General features: G+C 48.8%; 5 protein-coding genes across 5 annotated transcripts; 3 read left to right on the forward strand and 2 right to left on the reverse strand.

The window, feature by feature from the left end:
• Nucleotides 1–524: 524 nt before the first annotated feature.
• On the forward strand, nucleotides 525–2,294 carry N7462_008492 (threonine dehydratase, biosynthetic; the record flags this gene model as incomplete). Its single annotated transcript, XM_057080207.1, has 2 exons — nucleotides 525–707; nucleotides 777–2,294. The coding sequence occupies 2 exons, from the start codon at nucleotides 525–527 to the stop codon at nucleotides 2,292–2,294; spliced, it is 1,701 nt and encodes a 566-aa protein (XP_056930535.1).
• Nucleotides 2,295–3,243: 949 nt separating this feature from the next.
• N7462_008493 (50S ribosomal protein L36) lies at nucleotides 3,244–3,735 on the forward strand (the record flags this gene model as incomplete). Its single annotated transcript, XM_057080208.1, has 3 exons — nucleotides 3,244–3,504; nucleotides 3,586–3,620; nucleotides 3,666–3,735. 3 exons carry the CDS (start codon nucleotides 3,244–3,246, stop codon nucleotides 3,733–3,735), a joined length of 366 nt encoding a protein of 121 aa, XP_056930536.1.
• Nucleotides 3,736–4,387: 652 nt separating this feature from the next.
• On the forward strand, nucleotides 4,388–6,990 carry N7462_008494 (elongation factor G; the record flags this gene model as incomplete). The annotated part of the gene is made up of 4 exons (XM_057080209.1): nucleotides 4,388–4,593; nucleotides 4,655–4,766; nucleotides 4,832–6,861; nucleotides 6,936–6,990. 4 exons carry the CDS (start codon nucleotides 4,388–4,390, stop codon nucleotides 6,988–6,990), a joined length of 2,403 nt encoding a protein of 800 aa, XP_056930537.1.
• A 2,582-nt stretch (nucleotides 6,991–9,572) lies between these two features.
• On the reverse strand, nucleotides 9,573–14,051 carry N7462_008495 (uncharacterized protein; the record flags this gene model as incomplete). Its single annotated transcript, XM_057080210.1, has 2 exons — nucleotides 9,573–13,337; nucleotides 13,398–14,051. 2 exons carry the CDS (start codon nucleotides 14,049–14,051, stop codon nucleotides 9,573–9,575), a joined length of 4,419 nt encoding a protein of 1,472 aa, XP_056930538.1.
• A 667-nt stretch (nucleotides 14,052–14,718) lies between these two features.
• N7462_008496 (uncharacterized protein) lies at nucleotides 14,719–18,342 on the reverse strand (the record flags this gene model as incomplete). The annotated part of the gene is made up of 1 exon (XM_057080211.1): nucleotides 14,719–18,342. One exon carries the CDS (start codon nucleotides 18,340–18,342, stop codon nucleotides 14,719–14,721), a length of 3,624 nt encoding a protein of 1,207 aa, XP_056930539.1.
• Between the last annotated feature and the right edge of the window lie 390 nt (nucleotides 18,343–18,732).

Genomic DNA, 18,732 nt, shown 5'->3' on the forward strand with positions numbered 1-18,732 from the left:
CATGATCTAAGCTCTGGAGACTGCTTACGAGGCCTTGAGGGAACCAAAGAGGCATACATCCCATTACTATCCGTCACTATAACATGCTTCGAGACCAGAGCAGACGAGGTCGATTATCTGGGCCAGCACGCAATTCCCGGCAAATGGAGTCTTGACCGCCATCTTAGTACAACGAATAACTGATAGTTATCCGCCACTCTTCCTGTCTTCCCAATCTTGCCCCGCACTGCGAGACTAGCAACCACAATTGAAACCACTAGAAACCGGGCGCATAAAATCTGAGACCTGATCTCGACAGGATCTCTCTCGTAATATAAGATCAGATTCAGCTCGTAAGCACAATCCAGCTGTTTAGGGCTCTAGACCAGGGTTGATGACATAAGTCCGCTCCGATCACGGTCCCGCCTCCGCAAGAAAAAAGAGTCAGAGGCAAGAATTTCCCCGTCAGCCTGCTCATCTTCTCCATAGCAATTGATCCTCCTTTTTCTGGATTTCTGTGGAAGTTCCTTCTTTCCAGAATCATCATGTCTGACGAGCCCGTCCCCAACGGCGTTACAACACCTGTCTCACCCAAGGCGAGTGGCCTGGCTTTGACCGAATATACCGCCGCTCCGACTCCTCCTTCGGAGCGTGTTCAACGCATCCCTGGTGTGCCACCCAACTGGGGCATTCCTGAAGCGTTCTTACTTCCCAATGGATACCCTGATGTGAGAAACAACTTGCCCGCCAGCAAATATCCCCCGCAATGCTAACCATTGCTCGTGCGCGGGGTCCAGTATCTCCGCTTGATCCTAACCTCTCGAGTCTACGATGTGATCGATGAAACACCCCTGCACCATGCAGTGAACCTGAGCAACCGCCTGGAGAGCCGGGTCCTCCTCAAGCGGGAGGACTTGCTGCCCGTGTTCAGCTTCAAGCTTCGTGGTGCCTACAATAAGATGGCTCACTTGAACCCGGAACAGCGGTGGAAAGGTGTCGTTGCTTGCTCTGCTGGCAACCACGCACAGGGCGTGGCCTTCTCAGCCCGCAAGCTGAGAATCCCTGCAACTATCGTTATGCCTGCTGGCACCCCTGCGATCAAGCACCGAAATGTTGCTCGTCTGGGAGGAAGTGTTGTCCTGCACGGAAACGACTTCGATGCGGCCAAAGACGAGGCTCACCGTCTGGAAAAGCAGCACGGTCTCACTAATATCCCGCCGTTTGACGACCCCTACGTTATTGCTGGCCAGGGTACCATTGGCATGGAACTCTTGCGCCAAGCGAACCTGGATAAGCTGGAGGCGGTCTTCTGTGGGGTTGGCGGTGGAGGTCTGATTGCCGGTATTGGCGTGTATCTCAAGCGCATTGCACCGCAGGTCAAGATCATTGGCGTTGAGGCCTACGATGCCAATGCCATGGCCCAATCCCTGGATGATGGTCAGCGTGTTTTCCTCAAGGAGGTCGGTCTCTTTGCGGATGGCGCTGCGGTCAAGTCTGTGGGAGAGGAGCCCTACCGGGTCGCGCGGGATGTGATTGATGAGGTCATCCAGGTCTCGACTGACGAGATTTGTGCCGCTATCAAGGATGCATTTGAAGATACTCGATCTGTGGTCGAGCCTGCCGGTGCTCTGGGTCTCGCTGGTCTGAAGAAATACATTGCCAAATACCCCAGCCCTGACACGAACCGTGAGCTAATTGCCATCACTTCTGGTGCCAACATGGACTTCGACCGATTGCGCTTCGTTGCCGAGCGTGCGGCTCTTGGTGAGCGCAAGGAGGCGCTGCTGAGCGTCAAGATTCCAGAGAAGCCCGGCGCGTTCGGAAAGCTCGTCGAAGTTATCTTGCCTCATGCCGTAACGGCTTTCAGCTATCGTTATGCCAACGACAACTCGGCTGATGTTTTGATGGGCATTTCGCTCTCTGCCTTGACCGGCCGGGAGGACCTGGCCAAGATTATGGAAGAGCTGGAGAAGGGTGGAATGACCAGCCGCGACCTGAGCGATGATGAGCTCGCTAAGCGCCATGTGCGCTTCATGGTTGGGGGTCGCAGCCAAGTCACCGATGAGCGACTGTTCATGTTTGAGTTCCCCGAGCGCCCAGGCGCCCTGGCCAAGTTCCTGACTACTCTCCGCCCTAACCAGAACATCTCTCTGTTCCACTATCGTAACTACGGTGGCGATGTTGGTAAGGTTTTGGCTGGAATCCAGTGTCCCTCGCCTGAAAAAGAAGACCTGGAGGCCTTCCTCCGTGACCTGGGCTATCCTTTCAGCGAGCACACAGATTCCCCCACCTACCAGACCTTTCTTCGCTCCTAATCAGCCCCTTCGGCGTGGCGTCCTGCATTAAAACGTGAATAACTGGACAAGACGGTTGATAAATATTTTCAAGTTCTTTTTTGCAACGGTCTAAAAGTGCAAAATTTCAACGATGTGCTTTCATTCCCCCCGCGTTTGGCGTTTGGTCCCAATAGACTTTTGCGACGTTTGATTTTAACTGTATGATAACTTTATTTCCACATATCAATTCAGTTTATATTGGCAAATATCCCTCAACAGGCTCGGAAAATTTTTGTCGGTTAGGATCATACCTAATAGTTTGTGTAGTATGTACATCCCCAACTATACCTAAATGTCGAACATATGCGGATATAATTGAAATGGGCATGGTAGGCTCGGCGACTCGGTATTACTGAACCTCCGGGAAACATTACTTGCCCAGCGCGAGGACCCTGGGAGCATGTAGATCGAAAGAACAGGAAAATCTTAGCCAAAGAAACCAGGAAATATCGTTTCTATGGGTCATGGAAGAAAGCATCTAGTTATATACACCATAATTGCACAACACTTGTAAAGAAGGCTATAGCTTCAGAAGGATGTGTCGAAAAAATGCGAGTTCCGCCGAAGAGGGCCTCGGCTCTACTTTAGGATTTCATGCTTACGAAATGCAGGGTATTTCAGAGAGTAGAAAAGGTTCCCGCTAGATTAACATAGTAACTTATTTTAACTTGTAAAGTTATGGGAACAAAGTAGTAATCTAGGAGGATGTTGCTCGCCAAGCCGGGGGAGCCATACAACGAATGAAAATCACATGACATATTAATAAGCAGATCGGAGAGCAATCACTGAGGTCAAAAATCCGGTACCCAGAAGAGGTACATAGACAACGTCGACCCTGCACTCACGCCTCCTTGTCCTCGGAAGGCCATAAATTAGAGGCACTGCGCCTCAAGGTCGTCATTGTCAAGTCTTCACCTCAACCGCTACTATGTTCTCCCTCCGTACCGTCCTCGGGGCCCCCGCGGCTCTCCGCCAGCTCCTCCCCTCTGTTTCTCGCCGGTCTATCCCTGGGGCTGCTTCGCTGCGTCCTTTCTCGCATATGATTCGCAACAGCCTCACAAGCTTGCGCGCTGGTCAGTCATCAGCCAGCAATGCTATCTCCGCCACTGTTGGAACCGCTCGGCAGATCGAGCAGGTTCGGGGTATGAAGACTCGCTCTTCAGTCAAGCGGCTGTGTGATGGGTGCAAGGTATGATTTGAATGACTTGACATATCTTGAGCAGTCAATTCTGGGCAAATTGAGTAGGTAGGACTGACTGATCTATGTTAGCCGGTGCGCCGAAAGAACCGTGTCTACATCATCTGGTGAGTTGGCTTACGAATGACATAGCTATGTAACTTCAATTGCAGCCTACTAATTCCCATCTTTCTTTTTTATAGCTCTAAGAACCCGAAACACAAGCAACGACAGGGTAAATAGGTTGGGAATAAGTTCTCTCCTCTGCTCTTGTTTGACGACAACTACCTGTTGATTTCCCACCAACGAATTCGATTTAAATATTTAAACCGACCCGTCAACCGTCTGAAGAATTGATCGATATTAGTCGGCTGGCGCAAATGGCCTATTTTTACTTACGTTAAAGGTCCAAACAAATCGAGTGGGCGAGTTCATCTCAACTCTTAAATTGGTGGCATGTTCTTTGCATACTTGTTTCAACCCAGAATTTATGGGGTATTGCGGCGCATGGGTCTTTTATACTTGTACATTAGCCTGGAAGCCATGATATCTGGCCTCCTATATGGAATTCACTCCAAATGATCCCCTGGACACTTCATCCACTTTTTCCCCTTTAAAGTTTTGTTGTTGAAATGGTCATAATAACCCACAGAATAACTGTATTATATTTTCATGTCTCCACTGCGATTTCGACACCAATCCTGCGGATCCATTAAGCATGGGCTCGAGTACACTATTCAATGTACTGGTTAAGGCGACTTGTAATGGGTCGTACCTGAGAGGCCAGCGGTCACGTGTCCCGTCCCTGGCTTCCCCGAACTTTTTTTTCCGCGAAAACAAGCGCGCCTTCAACTCAACTTGATTCGATCAATTCTGGTGTGAGTTGACCGTCGCGATGAGGACCCCTTCTCTTGCGCGGTTGCCGTACCGTGCGGTGTCTGGTTTGACCAGAACTTCCCGACTCCCGTCTCAGACCCTTCTGCATTCACGATGGGCATCCACAGCCGCGAAGCGGCCTTCCGGTGTCGCGCCGGCTTATCAGTCGATCATGAGGCAATGGGAACAGCGACGTAATGCTGCCAGTGCGACTGCATCTGCAGTGTAAGTAAAGACACCGAGGGAGTTTTTCTAATGTCGCTTGCTAATCTATTTTATTCCACAGTCTCGAGGCCGCCGCCGCCAGCCCGGAGACCCTGTCGCAAGCCGCCATTATCGACAATCTCGACCCTGTCGAGGCTGCTCGTTTGGACAAAGTTCGCAACATTGGTATCGCGGTAAATTTGCCTCTAACTCCTGGTCATATGCTGTATGATTATCTAACGATTTATCTCTACAATAGGCCCACATTGACAGTGGTAAAACCACCTGTACCGAGCGTGTCCTTTTCTACACTGGTCGTATCAAGGCTATCCACGAGGTTCGTGGACGTGACAGTGTTGGCGCCAAGATGGACTCGATGGATCTGGAGCGTGAGAAGGGTATCACCATCCAGTCTGCTGCTACCTTCTGTGACTGGGTCAAGAAGGACAAGGACGGCGTTGACCAGAAGTACCACGTCAACTTGATTGACACCCCCGGTCACATTGATTTTACCATTGAGGTCGAGAGAGCGCTGCGCGTTCTGGACGGTGCTGTCATGATTCTATGTGCCGTGTCTGGTGTCCAGTCCCAGACCATCACTGTCGATCGTCAGATGCGTCGTTACAATGTTCCCCGTATTTCTTTCGTTAACAAGATGGACCGCATGGGCGCAAACCCTTTCAAAGCCATCGACCAGATCAATTCCAAGCTCAAGATGCCCGCTGCTGCAGTTCAGGTCCCCATCGGTGCGGAAGACGAGTTCGAGGGTGTTGTTGATCTCATTCGCATGAAGGCTATTTACAACAAGGGCCCCAGTGGTGAAGAGATCATGGAGACTGACGAGATCCCCGACAAGGTCAAGGATATCGTTCAGGAGCGGCGAAGCATGCTTATTGAGACTCTTGCCGACGTCGATGATGAGATTGCCGAGCTATTCTTGGATGAGCTTGAGCCAACTGCGGACCAGTTGAAGGCTGCGATCCGTCGCGCTACCGTCAGCCTGAAGTTCACTCCTGTTTTCATGGGCTCTGCTCTTGCGAACAAGTCTGTTCAGCCCATGCTGGACGGTGTCATCGATTATCTGCCTAACCCTTCCGAGGTCGAGAACCTTGCGCTCGATCAGAAGCGCAACGAGGCGTCTGTGAAGCTGGTCCCTTACAACTCTCTTCCCTTCGTCGGTCTTGCTTTCAAGCTGGAGGAGAGCAACTTCGGCCAGTTGACCTACATTCGTGTGTACCAGGGTACCCTTCGCAAGGGTGCTAACGTGTTCAACGCCCGTAACGACAAGAAGGTCAAGGTTCCACGTATTGTGCGCATGCACTCCAATGAGATGGAGGAGGTCAACGAAATTGGTGCTGGTGAGATCTGCGCCGTGTTCGGTGTTGACTGTGCCTCTGGTGACACCTTCACCGACGGCCAGCTCGGCTACAGCATGTCTTCCATGTTCGTCCCTGAGCCTGTCATCTCGCTCTCCATCAAGCCTAAGCAGACCAAGGATGCCGCCAACTTTTCCAAGGCCATGGCCCGTTTCCAGCGTGAAGACCCCACTTTCCGCGTGACCTACGATAACGAAAGTGAGCAGACCATTATTTCCGGTATGGGTGAGCTGCACCTTGACATCTATGTCGAGCGTATGCGCCGCGAATACCGTGTTGACTGCGAGACTGGCCAACCTCAGGTCGCCTACCGGGAAACTATTGGTAACCGCGTTGAGTTCGATCATCTGCTCAAGAAGCAGACCGGTGGTGCTGGTGACTATGCCCGTGTCATGGGTTGGATGGAGCCTACTGGCGCTCTCGAGGACAACAAGTTCGAACAGCAGATTGTCGGTGGCAGTATCTCGGAGAAGTTCTTGTATGCTTGTGAGAAGGGTTTCAACATCTCTTGCGAGAAGGGCCCCCTGATCGGCCACAAGGTGCTCGGCACCAGCATGGTTATCAACGATGGTGCTACCCACATGACTGATTCCTCTGAAATGGCTTTCAAGATCGCCACCCAGCAGGCCTACCGCAAGGCTTTCCTTGACAGCCAGCCTTCTGTGCTTGAGCCCCTGATGAAGACTGTCGTCACTGCCCCCAGTGAGTTCCAGGGTGATGTTATCGCTCTGCTGAACAAGCGTGGTGCTACTATCAACGACACTGAGACTGGTGTCGACGAGTTTACCATTTATGCCGACTGCAGTTTGAACGGCATGTTCGGCTTCAGCACCAACCTCCGCGCTGCCACTCAGGGCAAGGGTGAATACACCATGGAGTTCAGCCACTACGAGCGGGCTCCTCCCCATGTCCAGTATGTTTCATTTCCTTTTTTACAATTTCTTGAGCAAGTATTCCGTATGCTAACATCAACTTTCCACTCCACAGGAAGGAGCTCATTGCCAAGTACCAGAAAGCCCAGTCTGAGCGCAACAAGAAATAAATCCGTCCCTAGCTCCTTGGCCCCGTCTCAATCTCCCAGAATGGCCAATCCTCCTCTTCGCCACTTGTAAAATTCCACCTACTACTCTCTCATGACCTTGATTGGCCCAAACGGGGCCTGGCATTCATCTCAAATACAGATACAATGCAAGTTGAACTCCCACCCATATACAAGACCAAATTTTGTTCTTGACTCAAAATTCATGTACTTTTCGCGTCATGGCACTATATCATCTTGCGGCACACCTTTGGGACATGTACTTTAGAATTTGATTTACCCTTCTACTCTCCTGTCTGAACAATTCATATGCACAAATATTACACTGTCACCGATTTCTAGATTCCCGGGCCATTTCTTTATGCCTACATCATAAAGCAAATTGAAAAAGAAGCCTTGTTTTGTCCAAGCCATATATACGTAGATTGCATTGAGATGATCTTTTCAGCTAGAAATTCATATAACTAACAATTCCAAAATTACTCTCTTAGTATAGATGGCATGCGTCACTCGCTCTACATTGTGCAAAAGTGGAGATGAAATAAAATTAAATATTTTCATGAACTAGTTCTTGTCCAAAGGCCATGTGTGCAATCTAAGATAGGCCAGCTGCTAGATATGCGGTGAAAGCAGTATTAGAACTGCCAAATAGATTATGGAACGTTCAATTCACTACCTAAAGGGGTTAGTTAGACAGACTAGTCAGAAGTAGACTGTACTTCAGAATCTCTGCAGCTGATATTGGAAGGATTACAGCACGGGAACATATAGCTTGTCCAGGTCCTCACCAGTTTGTGATACGAATAAGTCACCTACATCCCACAGGCGCAAATACAGTTACACTGCCTCTGCGGGAAGTCAAGAGATGGTCTGTTTCTTGCTACGATATGAACGGCGTGAGCTCGTCGACGGGGTTGTACTCGGCTGTGACTATGGAACCGATCTTGGACAGGAGGTGTTCTAAGATCAGACAAATTGTACCCAGAGTCTAAACCCGCATTGTATTTCACCGCAGGCACAAATATGGGTGGGATGTCTTTCCCTCGGCGGCGAAATGCGATGGTTTGTCGGGGTTTCCAAAGCGATGACTCGTCAGCGGTCTGACCGGCGTCCCGAATGGAAGAATGATGTCGGTGCGATGGTTGGTGATTCTCTAGACGACGATGCAAGTTCACATGAGCAGTGGCTGGAGGAGAAGGAGCGTGGTATCTTCTTCCTCTCCACTGAGAAGGTTTGACGTTTACCTTGTCTACTACATGAGCAAAAGGTACAACATCTCGCACCGCGGGTTGGTGCTTACCCGCATGTCGGGGTTCCAGATGGCTAGGAGGTGGAGGAGAAGAAGAAGGAGCGTGATATCTTCTTCCTCTCCACTGAGATGGTTGGATGTTTATCTTACCCACGACTGTGCCTTTCATCTGACCAGAAGCCCAAGCCTTCGACATTTTTCCGTTGAACGTGCCAGGACCAAACATCTGTGGGACCATGGATGAACAAGACAATATGAATAGTTTGCTCTTGCTGGGTGTCAGATGAAGCAGGGGGCTGGCTTGCGATGAAACTTGAAAACACTGATATAATATTCTAGAAATAAGGGGCTTCAGAGTTTGGTACACGCTGGATAGACTTTTGTTCAAGGCTTGGAGCCTCCAAGTCACAGAGATTGCTGTGATGATCCAAAATGTAGAGGAAAGGGTATTTTTATAACTTGATGCTGGAAAGAGAACAGAATAGAGGTATTCTTTGTTAAACCTATAGTTGAATTGTTTTGTTTGCTTGAGAATGAAACGTTAGTTCATTGAAAGAAGTTAACATCTAAATTAATTTGATCTACCTCGAACAAAGACATACCTCGGGAATCCGAAGGAACAAAGTCTTCCTTGATGACGCCATGGACATTGAGCGTAGCTTGTTGATATTCTCCGTTTTCAGCAAATAACTACAAATAAGGATCTTCTGCATGGGATTTGACTGCTAAGATATAGTTAATTGAGTCATTTACTATAAGAATAGACTATCTGCAATCAAGAATAGACTATCTGCAATCAAGAATAGACTATCTGCAATCAAGAATAGACTATCTGCAATCAAGAATAGACTATCTGCAATCAAGAATAGACTATCTGCAATCAAGAATAGACTATCTGCAATCAAGAATAGACTATCTGCAATCAAGAATAGACTATCTGCAATCAAGAATAGACTATCTGCAATCAAGAATAGACTATCTGCAATCAAGAATAGACTATCTGCAATCAAGAATAGACTATCTGCAATCAAGAATAGACTATCTGCAATCAAGAATAGACTATCTGCAATCAAGAATAGACTATCTGCAATCAAGAATAGACTATCTGCAATCAAGAATAGACTATCTGCAATCAAGAATAGACTATCTGCAATCAAGAATAGACTATCTGCAATCAAGAATAGCCTAAAAGGCTCTATGTAAATTTCAAGGGGCACGCCAAGGATCAAAGTTCCATCTCTATTCTGAAAGACTATAAAGCCTTTGACGTTTTTGATCCCAAGACAAGATAAACACTAAATTCCTAAATTCTTTGAATATTGGGGTTTAAACTAAATCATTTGTCCCTGGATCTCATTGCTTGGTATAACATTTCGGTGATATGCACGAGACCCTTGGCAGATGCCTGATCAAGAGCTTGTTGATCAATAATAGCATTCTTGTCAAGTAACATTTTAACGATCCGCGGATCGCCAGATCTCAATGCTCCGGCAAGCGCTGTACCGCAAAAGGCACCAGGAGCATCATTCACATTGGCTCCCATGTCCAACAAAATTCGCACAATCTCTTGGCGGCCATAATATGACGCTGCCTGCAGTGGTGTTAAGTAATTCGGTCCTCCTTGAATATGGATGTTCGCTCCATTGTTGAGTAAGATCTTGACAATCTGCAAGTGACCCCCGGCTGATGCCGCCTGAAGTGCCGTGTAGAAGGTCTTGCCGCCTTCACAGTCGACATCTGCTCCGTTTTCGATCAGAATATTAACAATTGACTCGTGGCCCTTTGCTACTGCCGCTTGTAGCGCGGTAAAATAGAATCCACCTCGCACGTTGACATGTGCCCCGCTTTCGAGCAGTAACTTGACGATCTTTTCACTGCCGTTGCATGCCGCAGCTTGTAGAGCTGTATGATATTTACCTCCAGTGATGTTCACTCTCCCCCCACACCTCAGCAACAAATTGACAACTTCTTCATGACCAGTGTATGACGCGGCCTGTAACGCCGTATGATATGTTCCCCCTTGAGCGTTGACGTTGGCTCCGTGATCGAGCAACATCTTGACAAGTGATGTTTCACACCGCGATGTTGACGATGATGCTGCTTGCAGTGCTGTATGAGCCTTTCCCCCTTCAATCTTGGCATTGGCTCCATTTTTGAGTAGAATTCCCACTATCTTCTCGTTGCAATGTGCTGATGCTGCTTGAAGTGCTGTGTAAAAATGTGCTCCGCCAGTCACATTGATGTCGGCGCCCTTGTTTATTAAAGCAACAACAGTCTCTTCACGCCCCCGCGATGAGGCTGCCTGAAGCGCTGTATGGTACATGCCACCTTCAGTATTGACATAAGCTCCCTCATTGATCAGGATCTCAACGATCTTGGTATGGCCTTCTGCCGATGCGGCCTGTAGCGCTGTGCAATGTATGCCACTTTCGATGTTGACATCGGCGCCACTTTGGAGCAATTTTTTGACGATTCCTTCGTGACCTCCTTTTGATGCCACTTGTAATATCGAAGAATGAAGCCCATTTTCAATATTGATTTCTGCCCCCCGCTCCAGTAGCAGACTTACAATATCTTCATGCCCCTGCGCAATTGCGCCTTTAAGTGCTGTATGATCCTCTCCACCTTCGACGTTGACCTGCGCATTGTTTTCAAGCAGCAACCTGACGATCTGTATATGGCCATTACAGGATGCTGCTTGAAGAGCGGAGCAGAACTGTTTTCCGCCTAGGACATTGACATTGGCTCCTCCTTTTACCAGCATCTCAACAATTTCTAGGTGACCATGCTCTGATGCTGCTCTGAGCGCCGTTTTCGGCTCTCTATCGCAGGTGATATTGACATTGGCTCCCTTGTCTAACAGCATCTTCACAACCTGCCGGTGACCTTCTCGAGATGCGGCATGTAGTGCCGTATGATAGTCTCCGCCTTCTATATTCACTTTTGCTCCTTTACTAAGCAATAACCTGACAATATTGGAGTGACCCTCTGCTGCGGCTACCTGAAGAGCTGTATGGTAGTCTCCGCATTCAGCGTTGGGGTCCGCACCTTCGTTCAGCAGCAAATCAGTTACTTTCTCGAGACCGATAAAGACTGATAACGCTAAGTCGGTCCAATTATGTAAATATAAGAGGCGCCAAAAGTCGTAATTGGGAGTCCAGATATTTGCAGCATGTCCATTCACATCGCAGAGCATACGCGCTTGCTTGACAGACTGATCAGCAAGAGAAACCTCTTGGTCTGCGAAATGTGAAGGCCAATAAGTAGAAGCATATGGAAGCAATGGATATGTTTCATCTCGTGGTGCTTCAACATCGGTAGCCTTATCGATATCAGGGAACAACAGGTACTGAAGACATATTTGCGAAATCATGCCATGACCTTGAGGTAGGCTAAGTGAACCTTTCCAACGACCCTTTTCTCCATCGCATCTGGGTGAGATAAGAAAATTTCTCGCTGTTTGATGAATGAGAGAAAGCTTTGAGTCGTGCACGGTGACGAAGAGGCCGCAAGCACTCATGACGACAGCTTTGAAATCGTCTGCTCGCCACATTTTGGCATTAAGCGCTCCATGTGAGGTCAATTCCTCTTTATGCAGAGCGATATTCAGTGCAACGTTCGCTTCCTCAAGAGTCAGAGGTCGCCGAGCCGCGAGGACAAGCTGAAGTATAATGATCGTTCGCCGCGGATCTTTGCTGCGAGTCAATATGGTTTCATATGCATCGGATACTTTGGTTGGAAGATTTGAGAGTAATTCTTCCATATCCGAGGGTCTACTATATCCAGCTGGGTATTTTTCAATGACATCAAATATCAAATACAACCAAAGATATGTCCGATTCTCCATAGATTTGAGGCGATCTGTGATGCGTTGTCGGTCCTTATCGCTAAAGCCGTCTGTCACACTGTTGACCCGGGCATCTATAACGAGATCAATTTCCCGGCCAATTTCTTTTGATTTTTCATCGCCGTCTAATCGCAAATAGGCCACAAATTTCCGAAACCCCTTGAATGAATATTCGATATCATCATATGGACGACTTGTTATTAGGAACTTGAGTTTTGCTTTTGAGGACGCCTGGCTTCCACAATAGAATTCCTTGATGGTTTTGATTATTTCAAGTCTGCTGCGTTCGTTGCATTCATCCAAAGCGTCCAAGACACAAATTATCTCATTTGCATCGCTCAACGTAGCACAGTCCACGAGAATTTTCCACAGTAATGAAAATTTTGTGACCAAAGATTGCCCTTCTGTCTTGAAGGGTGAAAGTGCGTGCTTGAGAAAGTTTGGGGCGAATGAAGATTTGAAAAGTTGATGGAGCATTGCACTCAGAGCGCTAGCACCATCCATATTGTAATCTATACCTTCTTTGAAGAAGAAATAAGTGACGATCGAGGTCGGACCCGACAAATTGCCCGAGGATGTGATCGTCAACGTTGTGAGCGGGTGTAAATGCTCCTCATCAACCAAAGCCCTCGATAGGACCGACTTTCCACGCCCAGGGCCCGCGGAGACCCAAAGAAGGCCGGAATTGCCATCACGCCAGGTACTAAATCTATTGTCACGTAAAAACCATTCGCAAGTGCCAGGAACTCTCTTCGGATTGATATCCTTGTACCTCTGGTAATCTCCAGCTGCTCCGGCCAGGGCTCCAAGAAGTCTTGTTTTCTGCGATTCTAATTCAATCTGCTGACTGTACTCAAGAGACTTTTCTTGGATAGCACGAGAACTTTGTAACTCATGCAGCTGGAGATCCCTGGATCTTCGAACCTCAGCCTGTTGTGCGAGAGGTATGAAGCGAGTGCGACAGCTTTCGTCGGCAGTTTTGATTCTTTCTGTGATTGCCGTCCAAGCATTCGAGTCCCGCAGGTCCTGCCTTGCTCGAGAAGACTGCGTGCTCGTCAGATGGTGTATAACTCGAGCATGGTATTCGATAATATCAGAAAAGAGCTTGGACAAAGGCTCGATGAGAACCTTATAGTGCTGTTTATGCTCAGATTCGAAATTCTCCTCGAAAACCTGCCAGTATATCTGAATCTCTCCAATGGTATTCAAGCCCTCTAGCATATTCTCATTTTGTTCAATGCCGCTCGTGAGGAGCTAACGAAGTCAGTAAAAGCAACATTACTGTACAAAGAAGATGATCGATGATCGACTCACTGGGATGATCAAGGAAACCCCAGACCACGCAAGTGCGGCATATGGTTGACTGCTCAACGCCCCCTTCACGAGAGAGTCGGACCATTTAAGAAACTTGAGAATTTTCTCGAATTGAGCACGAATCTTGATATCATGACTCTGAATCGTAATTTTCCATATCCTCTCTTCTCGGGTAGCCAGAAGACGGCTCAAGACGTCCTCAACAAACTCCCGATCGGATAAATCTGGTCCCTTCTTACTGTGGCCTTCAAACGACGCAATGTGTTGCAAATAAACATTCATCAACCCCTTGTCTTCATCTCTCTCTTGAAATAACTGGAAAGCACGAGTCCATAGAAAATCTCGAATCCCTGCCTCGGGAGCGTCTTCCACTGGTGGAACGCTGGTTCTGGCTGTATTTTTAGAAGTCAGGGGACCCTGTGAGCTCGAAGAAGCTGTTGCCGGTGGTGTCTGCTGTAATTGTGCATCATTGCCAATTAATGGGCTGAGTGAGGCACGATCACGTTGTGATGATTCTGAATCTGGCGTAGAAGCTGCAGAGGGGTCTGTCTGCGCCGACTTGGGAGAATTAGATCCCTCATTGCTTCTAGGCGGCTTTACAGCAGACCTTTGGTCATATTTACCAAGAAAACGACTCAAGCTAGGCCTGGGCATGATCTCATATACATCAATAACAAGGAATAACCAAATAGCTTAACAAGTTTGTCTCTAGCCTAACCAGGCACCGAAAGCAATTCAAGACGGGATGGTTGAGGAAATAGCCTAAGGGGGCTTGTGTTTTCTCGTGGGGCAACAATCCCTGTCGAGCAGCGTTTCTGTGACTTGTCTCGCATAATGGGGGCTAAAAATATACCTGTCTTGCAATCGGCAATGGTGGGACGCCAAACCACAAGCACTTTTCCATTTTAGGATCACACTTCATTGGCCTTGAAACGTTCAATTAAGACCCGAAGGCCTAGCTACATGGACAAATCCTCATTAATTTGAATCATTCAGAGCAATTTGAACAGATGCGAAGGAATCAACGATAATTGGACAGCTCGACCGCCGACAGTATATTAGGAGAAAGATAGTAGTATAAAAAAATCCAAGAGAGTGTAAGCATCTATTTTGAATCCAGAAATCATTATTTAATATTCATTGGTCGAACTATTCATAAGAGCAGTACTATTGTTAGCAACGCTAATGGTAGGGGTATATGTGCGCGCTATAAGAATCCCAAGGAAACAGAGCAAGATCAACCTAGACTGATAGAAATACATCCCGGAAAAAAAAAGAAAGTAGCAAAGCTGCCTAATGCCACTTATGGAAAGAAATAACATCAAAGCCATAAAATCCACCGCGCCCCAGCGACAGCACCGCGAAAGACACTACGCAATAGCTTGAAAGCCATTACAATCAACCAAACCCACCATAGCATAGCGACAAGCGCCCACTCCAGTACGACGAAGCCGGTACGCCGGACCCAACGTAATCGACGACGCCTCTTTCGAATACCCTTATCTAAGGCATCGCTAAGAGATTTCACGGCAAGCGTACTAGTGGTGTTGAGCTGAATGCATAGATCCTCGGCGATATCAGCAGTTTGCCGGGCTCGAGGTGTGAGGGATTCATTGATGAGTGCCTCCAGATCCTTCAGTTGCGACCGTAGAGGAGAGGAAGTAGCAGAACTGAAATGGTGCATCGATTGTTGAAACGAGTACTGGGTCATTTCAAAGCGGCGTAGGTAACTCTGAGCGGCGACGTCGAATTCTTCAAGTCGAGTCACTCGAGGTATCGCCGTATTAGAGCCCAGTGAGCTTTGCAGCCAGTGAGGTGGATCACGGGCGCTGTGAGCTCTACGAGCGATTTCTCTTGCCTTGATGCCCGAAGACAGAAGGAGGGTTCGTGTGCGCTCAACCTCTGTTTTTCTGGGGACACCAAAATCATTCAATGTATGCAAACTGCGGTCTGAGATACTCCAGGTACGTGTTGCCCCAGACAAAGTAGGTCTTCTCTCGTAAGGGGAGGGGGAAGCTCGGGCCTGAGCAAGGCCAGTTACTGGGGGGCGGGTCAGACTGAAAGGAACAGAGGGATCCTTGATGGCGCGATTCTTCAGACGACCACGGTTCGACTGAAGAGTCGGGCTGAAATCGAGCGTCTTGCTACGAGACAGAGATATTCGCTTCGGACCCTCTTGGTTATCCGCTTCTCGCGAGGAAAAGTTGCGATCACTGGGGCTCCCAAGCTCAAGAGCGTCGGAAGAGTCATGTCGCTCGTCTTGTCTCAGAGGCGACGTGAAAGTCGGCAGAGACGGCATCAAATTTCGAGACGATGGGGCTCTCTCCGACTCTCTCCGAGTGAGACGACCAGATTCATCCGCGAGGTTCGGCAAGCGTTTCAAAAGTCCCTTCGGGCCAGATCGCTTGTCCGTTCGCTTCTCCTCGGCGTCTGAGTCACTATCATCTGAGCCAAGCGTAGTCGCAGATGAATATTGGCGGGAATCGGTGATCGGCTCCTTCTTTAGAATCAGGTCTCCAACTTTAGAGACCTCATTTCCAACAATTTCAGCTATCCGACCAGGTCCTTTAAAAATTCCACGTAATTTGGAATCCGTTGAATACTGGCCTTTCCGTCCTCTGTACTCCTCAACTTGTTGACTATCGGCTGCGTCTTGCTCATCGGTATAGGAAGAAGACACAACATCAGGTAGGGGGCTTGGATCAAGCTTGGAGACGTGATCTGCAGGTCCAAGTGATGCTGGCATAGGGCGTGATGGGGCCATGACATCCAGATTGCCAAGTTCGTGACGGCGGAGCTCTCGATCACCTTGCTTACTCTTGCTTCTTTCGTGACGCGACACAATTTTATGGCGAAGCCCTCTTTTGGCTGGAGAGGGGGATCGGCTGGAAGGCGGAGACAGATTGACTGCGATACTAGGAAAGTAGCCAGCATGGGCCGGGGAGTTCGGAGCAGTGCTATCCACGGCATCGTAGGACATCCTTGGATTGTATCTGTCATCCATACTTCCCGCGGACGAAAAGGAAGCCTTTCTATGGGCAAAGGCTGGTTTCGTACTGGACGGAAGAGTCGATGATTGATTCTGGCTCTCAATCATGCGAATGTCACCGGCGGTAATAGATTTGCCATATGATCTATGAGATCCCGAGGAGTTCGCAGCTGGATGTCTTAGGACTTCGGAATCCTTTCGTGAATGCCCAAGCCCTGCCTGCTTTCGCGGCTCTGCACCAGACTCGCTTGAAATACTGCCGGTGCGTATTCTCACTTTGTCCCATCGTGAATGCTTTCGCGAACTAGAAGCGCTGCGGCTCCGTAAGCTGTGCGAATGGCTGTGAAATCGTTGATGGTGCCGCCCTCGGCGGACGCTTTTGAATTCCGGGGCTAGTGCTGGACGAGAGCTTGACAGAGAACTGTGACGAGAAGCCATTTCTTCCTGGAGAGGATCTCTCATTTCAACGGACAGCCGTTGAATTTGTGAATCTCGGTCCACATCAGTGTCTACCAGAACGAGATCTGTAGGGTCCGGATATAGCTTATTGCCATCTTTGTCGACAATTTTTGCTTTATTGACACCGTCCTCAAGCCAGGCGACATCGGCCAGTAATTCTGCGGGCAAAATTTTCCAGTCAAGACGTCGACGGGGTGCCTTCATGCTATTGGTGCGGCTGACACGCCTCAAGCTTGCAGGTGGAGAAATAGTCATCTCCAAATCCTCAGCTTCGCCATGAGTCATCTGGTTTTGTGATTTTTGGAAAGACGGAAGCTTAACAATTTGTATCTCATCGTAAGATTTGTGATTGTGCTTCTTCTCAATAGCATCAATCCATTCATGGACCTTCCCAACATCATGCCAACCTTCCGCTTCTGCATCAATGGGACATTTCTCACGATACCTGACTCGTCGATTCCGAATCGTTTGAAGTGGGTTATAATTGCGGACCGTTGGTGTGGCGGGAGATGGCTCTGATGAATCGGAATCATCAGTGGGTCGGGGCTTTCGCAAAGGCGGCAGGGAAGGAAGCAGCCGAAGATACTCGTGGAATAGATCAAAATGGCGGCGGGCTCTCTCCGCACGAGCAAGCGTTCGATCAGAGAACTCATACACCCGATTGTCATCCAATACGGTAGATGGCAAAAGATCCACCACTGGAGACTGGCCACCTTGTGTAGTACCTCGTGGAAGCCCTTCGGCAAGGGCCGAGCGATATGACGAATCCCGTATCACTTTGTTTCCCCTTGGAGATGGCGTATGTAGCTCCACGGGCGCAGAGGCAGGAAGTGACACAGACAGCGGTCGCCGTCCGTTTGTGTTTGGAGGTATTCCAGAAGCAGCCCGTTTTCGAGACTCATTCAGATTTAAAGCTAAGTTCACAATCTGAATAGAGTCTCGGTCAAACCCAGGGGGAGTGGAATGGCCTGTCTCGTGCGTGCTAGAGGTGGTCCGAGATGAGTTCTCGGATGTCAGTACACGTGGAGGCGCAGAGGGTTGCTGTACAACTTCTGGGCTCGATGTAGGTCCCGCTGAAGTTGACTCGGAGGCAGAAGTCTTGTGTCGACTCCATGGGAAGCGAGAACGTTTCTTGGGCACAAGGATATCGAATTCGGGGACGTTGAATGTTTGCGCAGGTGGTGCGGAAGGGCGAGATCGATGCCCACCAATCCTAGAGCTTCTAGCGCGAGGTAGAGACTCTAGCAAGAAGCTACTTGAGCTTTGCGTCCTGCGCTGACCTGGTGTCCTCCTGTCGCCTTCGCGAGAGCTGCTACCCAACGTACTTCCCTCCAGTTCCCCGCTCGGTCGTCCGTCACTTACTGGGGCTGCCGCACGGGCAAAAGAGGCTCCGGTGGGTTGTAACGGATTTTGACTGCCTGGTAATGCATCACGCCGTTGCTCATCTGTCGGATTCATTGAATCGAGCTCGGAAAGGGAGGTGACTCGTTGCGACATCGGTCAGGGAAAGGGCGAGAGAGCTAGCTATTCATGCTCGTCAAAGATGCACCAAACATGACTTGACCGAAAATACAAGCATGAGCGCGATCAAACAAAATCCGGTGATTGTCCACGAAGAAGAAGAAAAGCACAAATTGCGGAAGTGTTTCCACAACCTGCACGGCGCAAAGGTGTCGATCGACTCCTAGTTGCGCGTCACTGCCCGCAGCACAGCTTATCTAAGCATCTGGATCCACTCTGTCGAGCTGTTGGACCCTTTGACATCAGCCACGGTTCCCGAAAAAGCCTTTAAGCTGTATATAGCTCCGTAAGGGATCTAAAGAGCAAAGTATATGGCACGCATGGTTGACCACATGCTGGCCATCTTCATAACACATAGGAAAAGTT

The sequence above is a fragment of the Penicillium macrosclerotiorum genome, assembly GCF_028827735.1.
Source record: "Penicillium macrosclerotiorum strain IBT 26536 chromosome Unknown utg000008l_segment0_segment0, whole genome shotgun sequence".
NCBI lineage: Eukaryota > Fungi > Ascomycota > Eurotiomycetes > Eurotiales > Aspergillaceae > Penicillium > Penicillium macrosclerotiorum.